This window comes from Desmodus rotundus, chromosome 5 (assembly GCF_022682495.2).
Source record: "Desmodus rotundus isolate HL8 chromosome 5, HLdesRot8A.1, whole genome shotgun sequence".
NCBI classification, from domain to species: Eukaryota; Metazoa; Chordata; class Mammalia; order Chiroptera; family Phyllostomidae; genus Desmodus; species Desmodus rotundus.
The window spans coordinates 3,214,973-3,225,145 of NC_071391.1; the positions used below are offsets into that span (position 1 = coordinate 3,214,973).

A 10,173-nucleotide genomic window follows, 5' to 3' on the forward strand; every position below is an offset into this window, starting at 1 on the left:
GTGGTTTCAAACTCATGCAGCACGGCCTCGGCCGGGTGCCACACAACGCTCGGGGGTGTGTCCGGGATGGGGGGGCAGTCCTGCTGTTCTTGGGATACAGCTGTTTTGCACAAACACACAGGGGACGTGCAGCAGCCTCTCCCACCCTGTGCGTGCCGCACACAAGAACATCAGTGCACACGGCTCCCCAGACAGATGTTCCTTCGCCAGCGAGAGCTCGTTTCCCCTACAGCACAGAATCCCGCCCCCCCACCCCACCCCCTCCTCCCAGCACCCCGCTCTCCACCCCCACACCCCTTGCCCCGCCTCCGCACAAGGCCTCCACCCTGCCTGCCCTGGGAAAGCCCCAACACCACCACAAACATCCTCTGTGGCCATCAAGGCCAAGTTCAGACGTCACTAGTGCAGAGTCCCTCACCCGTCCTCCCCGCCCCAGGGCTCTGACTCTCTGTGCCCACAGCCCAGATGCCTGCTGGCCAGCTGAAGGGTGTGGGCACGTTGCTCCGAGGCCAGGGGAGGACAGCAGTGTCTGTGAGGAGTCCACGAAAGGACACGTGGACTGCCCTTAGGTGGCCAACCCACCCTGCTGGTGTGACTCCGTGGTTGGAGCATCGTCCGGCACACCGAAAGTTGCGGGTTAATTCCCCAGTTGGGGCACGTGCGGGAGGCAACCAATCAATGTCCTCTGTTGCATCGATGTTTCTCTCCCCCGCTTCCTCTCTCTAAAATCAATAAACATATTTGAAAAGATATTTCTTTTTCAAAAAGGAAGGTGACGGATCCATATGGTTCTTCAATAAGCCTCGGCTCTTCTTTCCCAAACCAGACGCTCCCATATAGTAAATAAATCAGTCCGTGCCGGACAGTGCCGTGCAGCCGCCTGGTCGGCCTGTCTGGTGGGAGGAGCTCGGATCTGCCCCAGTGACAGGGCTGTGGCCCCGAGGCGGGGGCTCACCTCTCCCCCAGGGGAGCCTGCACATCTGCACCCCCTTCTCCATACATTTCCTTGTGCAAACAGATGCCTTTTGGTACCAGGTGGTCCGCCAAGGACCCTAAACTGGCCCTGAGCAGTACCCCCTCTGGGCCTCTGTTCCTGCCGTTCCCCAGCCTGGAACACCACTCCTCCCTGTCCGCCTGTCAGTCCCCCACATCGCCTCCTCCAGGCAGCCTTCCCAGCCCCACTGACCCGGGAGCTGTCAGAGGCAGGGACTGTCCCATCCATGCCTCCACATTGACAATGTGGAGCCTGCATGGGCGCCAACACCAGCGGGGGGGATGTGGGCGAGGGGAAGAGCCACCACCCCGGCCCCGGGCCCGAGGGGCCGCAGGCTCCCAGCCTCCCACCACCACACCAAACTGCGGTGACCCCTCAGCAGATACAGCCGGCAGCAGAAGGAGCGGAGCTACTGCCTGACATAACTCTTTCCGTTTTCAGACACAGTGACTCATCCCCACAGCAGGGGGCACTGCTCTTGGGGGCTCCGTCCTCGGGCCAAGCAAGAGGAGAGAGGGCACAGGGGGCCCGGCTGGCTGCTGGGCCTGCCCCTCCGGGGCGCCTGGTCTCAGGGTGCCAGGCACACCCCCACGGAGGTGGCCACACAGAGGGTCACATCGGTCCCATCCCAGGGGGGACAGGGCCAGGAGCCGTTTTTCAGCTCCCCAGCCTTTGCCCCCCAGACACACAGACTGGCCTGGGGGGCGGGGGTCCTGCGGTCCTGCCCCAGCCTGGCTGTGTCCTTCTCCAGGGGCAGGGGGAGAGGCAGGAGAAGGATGCCTGACCCCTTGGTGTTGGGGGCAGGGGTGCCCATGATGAGATGGGTGCACAGAACAAGGGGCCACATCGCCCTTTGCCCTCACCCCCCCAACTCCAGGCACCCTTCCCCACTCACCCCTGCCCCGAAACACAAGGGAACCACTGGCCGATCCCCAAGCCCCTCCCCTGACCCTCACCAACGGAGCCTCGCTTGCTGCGCTTTTTCAATATGGATCACTCGATTGTTTCTTTATTTCTTTCCTTAAAAATAATACATTATAGAAATCAGTACAAAACCCACAAAAGCAGATATGGGACAACAGAACAGTGTGGGGAACTGCCACCCGTCGTGAAGGAAAAGCGGGCTGTGGGCGAAGCCGTGTGTACTTGCTCGGAAGCACTTGGGAGAGCTCGGGAGAGACCAGCCGAGGGCGCCCCGGGCTGCATCTGGGGGAGGGTTAGCTGACTGGGGAGGGCGGCAGACTCGCCTTTCACCGCATGCCCTTCTGTGGTTTCCGAGGAAGCAGGGCAGGAGCAGGCTGGTGCAGAAGTCAGGGACGTCCCCAAGGCTACCCTCAGGTCTGAGCCAAGCTGCGGGTTCAGGGCCCCAAGTCCACCCGCAGGCTTCAGCGTGCCTGAGGAGCGTTCTGAGCGTCGTCACCGGGGAGGCGCCCGAGGCTTGGTGTCCAGTCTCCGTCGGGCTCCATTCCCCGGACACAGCTGACCGCCCACGTGCTTGGCCTCTGGTCTGCAGACCCCCAGATGCAGGGCAGGTACGCCCCCGCTCACAGCGCCCATCACAGGTCACACTGTTAGACAGCGGTGGCCTGAGGTCCCAAGATCCCAAGGTCCCAGGGACACAGGACACATGGATCAGGCAGGCCTGGAGATGACCTCCCAGGGCCAAGGGCACGTGGCAACGTGGCAGTTTCTCCTACAGGTCACTGGGCATCAAGGTGGGAGGCGAGAGAGACAGTATGGTGGGGTTTGACCTCCAGGAGCAGGCTTGACCCTCCGCTGCGCCCACCACCGCCTTCCTGGGGGGCCGGCCTCACGTGGACCTCATCACCAGCTACCCAGCCAGGTGCTCCTGCCCAAAGTAACTTCATCCCAGGGGTCTGCTCTGGGAGAAACTGAGGCAGCTGCCTGCTCTTAATCTTATCCCTCCGGGAGGCCCTGGATGGCAGGGCTGGCTGCAAGGTGATCACATCTGTCCTGTGCATCCCCCAGCCCCATGGCTCACCCCCACCTCCTCCTGCAAACACATTTATAAAGGGCCTGAAGCACAGGAAGTCTCAAAGCAAGACCCACCCCAGGATCACTCACTCCAACAGAGGGCCCCAGAACTTGGGAACAGACTGGCAGGGGTGGTCCATCTGCCCCCCAGCATGGGAGGTGAAACGTGGCCAGCACAGCCCCAGCCAATCTGGGTGGGGCATGATCCCCCTCTGCCCTAGGGGTGAAATGGTGGGGTCCTTTGCCTGTCCTGCTCCACGACCCCAACCCCACCCCTAACTCAGGGCAGGGCGCACCTGGGACAGTGTCCACCTGGAAGGGAAGGCCTTCCGTGCCTGGTGTTCAGAGGCCCCCGGCCAGCAGGGGCCCTAGTCCTCCTTGGGTTTGTGGGGCCGCCGCCAGGCCAGCCTATAATCTATGTAGGTCCCAAGGCAGGACCACAGGAAGAAGCGCGCTAGCAAGATGATGACCAGCAGGACCATGAGGGGGTCGGGGCCTGCGCTTCCCCCAGACCAGGATTCCATGCTGAGGGTCGGCGGCCTCACAGGGCAGCAGCGACGTGGCGTGGCCGGGACCACAGCGGGCCCTGGGTTCTAGGCCAGGCTGTACCAAGTGCCCACCGTGCGGCCAGGGGCCTGGGCTGGGCGCTCAGGACAGCTGGGTGGCCCGGAGGCCCACACCCACCCTCAGGGACGGCCCTGTCCTCTCCGCAGCCCCTGCGGCGGCCAGGCTCCAGTCCAGGGCCTCCCCAGCAGGCGAGAGGACAGATCGGGGACGGCTAGCGGCCGCCTTGGTCAAGAGGCCCGTGCACCATTCATCCAGAATGAACCGCTCTCTGGGCCGACAATGGCCGCATTGTGGGGAGGCCCAGGGCGGGCGGCTGCCGGGGGCCCCCCTCTGCCAGCTCCCCCTGCTCGCCGGCACTGACGTAATCTGCAAACTTCTCCGGCGGCAGCTGCTGGGCGAAGCTGGCCACCTTCTCCAGCTCTTTCAGCCGCCCACGCCCGCTCTTCCGGCCCCGCGAGACAATCGGGCCCTTTCTCTCCCCAATTAGCTATCACTCGGGAGGCCGGCGCTGTCCAGCGGCTGCGGCCCTTGCAGCAGCAGCAGCAGCAGCAGCAGGCCCCGGACGGGGTGGGGGCAGGGCGGGGACACAGGCGGAGAGCTGTGCAAATGCAAAGGGGGAGAGGGAGGGGAGAAGATGAGAACAGGGCCCTCGGCCGCAGGGACCTCAGCTAGCACACACGCAGCAACAAGACAGAACCGGGGTCCCAGCACCTCCTCCCTTTCCACCCACGCCAGCAGACCTGTGGCCTAAGGTGGACAAGACAGTCCTGTGGGGTCTCCTCACATCCCTCACAGTGACCCTTGTCCCCAACCCGGTCCCACTGCAGACTCGCCGAGTGACCTGGGCAAGTGGCTGAACCCCTGGGGGCCACGGACTCCTTATCCGAATGGCAGGTGTGTGACCGGTGTCTGCTTGGAGGTCGCAGAGGAGATTGGGGGCAGGTTGTAGAGAAGTGTCTGGGTGTGAATCTTTGGCCCCCTTCTGGCCCCCAAAGAGGAGGCCCTGAAATGTGCCTGCCCAGCCTTCTCTGCCCAACACACACACACACACACACACACACACACACACACACGAGCACACACATCTCTCAGCCCACCACCAAGTTCAGAGCCAAGTTCTCCGTGCACGAAGACTCGGTCTGGGCCCCTCCTCCAACCTCAACCCCGTGGCCCCTGAACACAGAGGGGCCCAGCTGGAGCTCAGGGGCCCCCTAGGAGGATCAGGATGTCTGGATGCCGGGTCCTGGGGGTCCGACCACCTTCTCAGTTGGGAAGTGGTCCCACCCACAGGTCCCTGAGCCAGAGAGGGCTCAGGGGCTCCCAGGGCTGCGGGCCACCTGAAGCCAGTTTGGGACTCCTTTGCCTACAAAATCACAATGCGCTCCCACCCAGCCTTTCCAGAAGGTTCTAGGGAGTAAGTGCAACGGCTTTGACAGTGAGCACACCTTAAGGTGAGCAACGGAGCCGGACGACACGCTCCCCTGTGGCTTTCATAATGACACCCCCAGTGAACCCTCCACCAGCACCCAGCACCCCATGGTCCGCGGGCCCGGCAGCTCAGTGCTGCTCTCAGAGGCCCCCTGGGAAGCTTGCTGGGCCCTGCTTTGCTCTCTGGGGGCAGCTGGACACAAGAGCCCCGGCCGTGGACCTGGCCTGGGGGTCCAGCGTGGAATCCCGACATGGTGTCTATCATCACAGGGGGCTTTGGAGAGGATGCAGCTGCTGGCGGGGCTTCCAGAACGCTGTGAAGACTCCTCCCCAGATTCACCTGTTCCCTCCCTGGAGACGCCGCCAGCCCGCACAGGGAAGGCCCCCGGGAAAGCAGCCGGGAGCTCCGGGGGAGGAAAGGCTGAGTCCCAGGCAGCGTCGCACTCACCTGCGTGGTCCGGGTCTCCGGCGGGCGTCCTGGGGGCGCCACGGCACTGGGCGCATGCACGGCAGAGCCCTGTCCCCAGCCTCTGACCCTGCAGGAGGGGACGCAGTGGCCCTGGATAAGTCTGTTTGCTGAGCTAACGAAGTCAACAATGCCCCAGCACGTGACATCAGTCAAGGACACTCAGGGTCACAGCGCCCCCTTCCTGCTCAGATGTCCCCAGGCCCCAGGACTCCACGAGACCAAGGTCAGCAAGCCCTTCAGGAAAGGTGGCGAAGGGCCCTCCTGCCCTGGACAAGGTCAAGGCTGTTCCCAGGGCTGCCTTCAGAGAAAGGCCTACCGGTGCAGGTGCAGGGGCCTGAGCGGACGAGGGGGCCGTCGCCCACAAGGAAAAATGATTAAGTGACGATGAAGCACAGCAGGTGGGCCCCGTCTACTCAGCACCCACAGTCTCCGTGGGTGGGCGCCAGGTGCTCCCCATTCACGGGAAGGAAAAGCCTCAAGTCACCCCACCACTGGCAGCGATGGTGGGTGCGGGGTGCCATCAGGGCTCTGCCCACACGCCTGGGACCCCTTCACCTGTCTCTGTGCCCCCACCTCCAGCTTCCATGTCCCTGTGCACAACTCTTCCTGGGGGAACGTCCTCAGCGGCAGCAGCCTCCCTGACACGTAGGGGCAAGCGCCCAGGGCTTTCATCCCCCCAGCAGTCCTTCGCCAAAGACTGACCACGTGGGGTAGGGGGTGGGGGTGGGAGACTAGAGTGCTTGCCAGGGGCAGGACCGAGGCAAAGGCCAACCTCTGCTCTCAGAGTTCCCCTCCAGATAGCAGTGAACTTGGGCCCTGAAGTCGCACCTCTTCGTGGCCTCGTCCCGCTTTCCTCCTGCCCTCCCCACCCCTCCCTCCGTTTCTCCTGAGTGTCCTTCCTCTTAGAGCACGAAGATGACGAAGACGACCCGCGGCGGCGGTTTTCGGCAACGCTCCCCATGCCGAGCCTTTTATCCCTGTCTCCCGATGCTCTGATGGCATCTGAGGCTTCGGGGAGCTGGAGGGAGGCCCCCCACCCCCCGGGGTGAGCCCGCTCCTAGAGACAGAAAACAGCTCACCCACCGGCACGCCCCCCCGGACACAAGTCACCCCTACGCCCCAGAGACAACTGAGATCGTTCTCACCGGCTGGTCCTCGGTCCGCTCGCCCCGCCTCCGTTCCTTCCCACTGAGACCACAGTGAGGCCTCCTGCGCACACCTCCCCACTGCCCGGTGCCGCCCCGCCCCAGTGCCCCCAAGATGTGCCGTGGCCCCTCTCCTGGGGACCTGGGAGTAACCAACTATCTTCCCAACGGCAGTTGTCTCCCAATCTGCTGGCTCAATAATAAAACCCACAAGAAAACTTTTACTTTCTTCATACTGATTCTCTGTCGGTTCAGCGAGGCCGTATCTCCTCTGTGCGGCGGCTCGTCTCTTCCTGCCTGTTTCCCCGATTCTCACCCGAGGATATGTGGATTGATTTTAGAGACAGAGGAAGGGGAGAGGGCGAGAGAAACATCGATTGGGGACCTTCCACACGCACCCCAACCAGGGATGGAGCCTGCAACCTAGGTCCGTGCCCTGACCAGGGACGGAAATCGAAACCTTCTGGTGTACAGGGTGACCAACACTCCAACCAGCTGAGCCACCAACCGGGCCAGGGCTTTTCACACTTTTTATGGTCTCTTCTGATGAACGTGAGTTCTGAATGTAATGCAGTCAAATGTATCCATTGTGCTAAAGGCCGTAACTGAGACAACAAGGCAAGAAAAGTAAGTTAAACACGGCAAGACGGGAGAAGACCCAACACTGACATCACTCCTCAGGTGCAGAGGCAGAGGGGGCGGGTCACATGACAAGCCGCACACAGCTGCTCCCGCTCCCCTCAGGGGTGGCAGGACCTGGGGGCGCGGTCCCTCCCACCAGTAGGTTATGTCACCCAAGACTCCGTCACAGCAGAGGGGTGAGGGTCTCCTGCTGCCTTCGAGCAAGTGAGCACCACGTCCTGAGAGGAGGGGCCCCTGGTGGGACCCGAGGACAGTCTCCAGGAACCGGGAGCCCGAGAGCCCCAGCCAACAGCCAGCGAGGAGACGGGGGCCTCAGTACTGCAACTACAAAGAACTGAGCTCTGTCAGCACCCCAAGAGCTGGGAGTGGGTTCCTCCCCAGAGCTCCTCCATGAGAACCTGAGCAGAGAACCCGGCTGACTCCCGCACTAAGGAACCGCGGGCGGGTGGACAGGCGTTGCTTGAAGCCACTTCGCGTGCGGCCCTTGGTCGTGAGGCACAGGAGGCGGATGCAGACCTGGTAGGAATGAGCAGCCCCCCCCCCCCCCCCGCAGCTGAAGCATTCCGAGCCCCGACTATTCGGCGGAGAACACCGGGGACCAGCACGACCCCGACCTCCAGTCCAGGGTGTCGACCATACATGCGGAAGGCAAAACTACACGACTTTCCGACGACAAGGTAGGAAAACACTTTTATCTTAACCCAGAAAGTACAAACCACGTACAAGAAAAGCTCGATCGACGCATCACTTTAGACAAGCGGCGAGGATGGTTACCCCACAGACTGACCACAGGGCGGCCCGAGGGTATGTCTCGGGCCGAAGACAGACAATTACAGAAGGCAGATGTAAAACGCAAGACAGAAAAATCACGAGCCAAGGCACGGGGAATCACCAAGTACATCTAAACAAACACCAACCGCATACAACAGGAAAGGTCAGGGCTCACTTGGGATGTTAAAATTAGAAACAAAATAGTAACACAATCGCTGGTAAGTCAGAAGAACGGCGACGTACTCTAAGGCCGCGTGTCACTGGGAAGGAATATAAAAAAAACGACGCAGACACTTAAACGTTAACTGCGCCTGGTAAAAGCCTTTAGGGCCACAACTAAAAGAACAGAAATGGACAACGTAAGTTCCAAAGCAGTAGAAGAGGAGGGAAGAAAATGAAAAAAAGACCAGGCGCCTGGCAAGCTCAAAATAAAGAGCAGAGATAAATCCCACCACCCCGAGATCATGCTGACTGAAGGGGTGACTGCTCTGAACTTGACCTTGAGACGACACGCTGCTGAGCCTTACAAGGTCTGCTCGGCCGTTTGCTCCTCTACCTTCAGGTTTTGGCTTGAATGTCACCTTCTCGGGGAGGCCTCCATGGACCTCCCTGTCGGGCCAGTCTCCGAGCACCCCGTTTTTTGGGGGGGCAGAGGTCCCCTCGCCTGGGGACAGTCTGTCCTCGTTATTTGTGCACTCCAGATTTTCGACGTCGCCTCCCACGAGAACAGATGTGGAACCCCAAATCCATAGTTGCAGCCCATCCGTGGTCGTTCACAGACAGGCGTGGAGCGCGTGCCTCTCTGGACGCAGGCCCCCGGGGGGCTGAAGGAGGCCACAGCCGCTGGTCCAGCCCACGCCGTGAACAGGGGTCCTCCTCGTGGTCTATTTTTGCATTTTTGAGCATTGCAGGGGTGACTTTGGCATTTGAAACGGTCGTGGGCACGCTGCGGTGTGCCTCCCGCAGACAACAGGTGTGAGGTGACTCACTCAGGTGTGCGCGACAGAGCTGCTGGCTGTGGGTTCCATGCGAATGAGTCGAAACGCATGTTAGATCGGGTGCCTTTCAACGGAAACACGCGTGAAACAGGGCTATGGATGGATTGGTCGATGGCAATGTGACCCAGGGTTTGTAGGAGCCCAACCCCGTGTCCTCCCAGGGACACTTTCCAAAGGAACGAGTTAAAGGCACCTGAGCCCCCACTCACACGCTCAAGGTCCTAGGACCCTGTACACAGGACCCTACCACCGTCTCAGGCCAGGGAGCTTTGAAAGGGTGCCGGCCTGAGCCTCCCAGGGAGCTGCGTTTGAGAACCAATTACCCCCTTACTAAGCAAGTAACTGCCTCTCTCTGGGCCTCAGAAGCCTAGAAATGAGTGCGAGTAGTTTTGAGCTTTAATTGAGCATCTACTATATGCCAAACACTGTATGGACTCATTAGGGGGTGTCTGAAACTCTCTACAGAGGCGTAGCCCATGGCGGTTAATTTTCTTCGCTGACAAGGGCTGGGGCAGCATGCCACCCCTGTCGAAAAGCATCCAACCCCAACATCTTGACTGTGTAGTTTTAGCCTTATGGCCCAAGAAGGCTGCTGCACCTCCAGCCCTTAACCTAAACTCCAGGAAGAAGAACGCAGCCCAGGAAGAGGCAGCAGTGTTTGTATCAGGAAAGCAAAAGCTCACCAGGGAAATCCTAGCACGATTTCACTTACATCCCCTTTGGCAAGAATTAGTCACTGGACCCTGGATTCCAGAGCAGCAGGGAAGTCAGGGATCCTCCTGGGCCACTTGCAGGTGGTTTTGCATTAACTGGCGTCGGGCAGTTATTTATAACAAACTCCAGCACAAAGAAGTAGAAGAACTCGAGTCGCATCCCCAGAGCTGGGACCTGAACCCACGTGAAGGTCAGCAAGCTCTTTCTCAGAGCCTGCCTTCTGCTCTGCCAACCTCTCCAAAGGGGAGGGCAATGCTCACTTTTAATTTTTTTCCTAAGTTACTCTTCCAAAATGCCCTTCCTGCTCCTGGGTGACCTTGATGGGGCCTGAGGCACCTTCCTGGCTGCTCGACACTGTGACCGAGAGCGGCTGCTTCCCGTGAGTTCAGTCGCTGCTCCTGGAAGAAGGTCTTTCCTCGCAGGGCCCGTGGCCTTGGACCGAAGCTTGTC

General features: G+C 60.8%; 1 protein-coding gene across 1 annotated transcript; it reads right to left on the bottom strand.

Annotated features, from left to right (window-relative positions):
- Window positions 1-1,988: 1,988 nt before the first annotated feature.
- SMIM38 (small integral membrane protein 38) lies at window positions 1,989-5,552 on the bottom strand. The gene is made up of 2 exons (XM_045183444.2): window positions 5,433-5,552; window positions 1,989-4,154 (listed from the first exon to the last, which is right to left on the bottom strand). Exon 2 carries the CDS (start codon window positions 3,511-3,513, stop codon window positions 3,358-3,360), a length of 156 nt encoding a protein of 51 aa, XP_045039379.2. The 5' UTR covers window positions 3,514-4,154; window positions 5,433-5,552; the 3' UTR covers window positions 1,989-3,357.
- Between the last annotated feature and the right edge of the window lie 4,621 nt (window positions 5,553-10,173).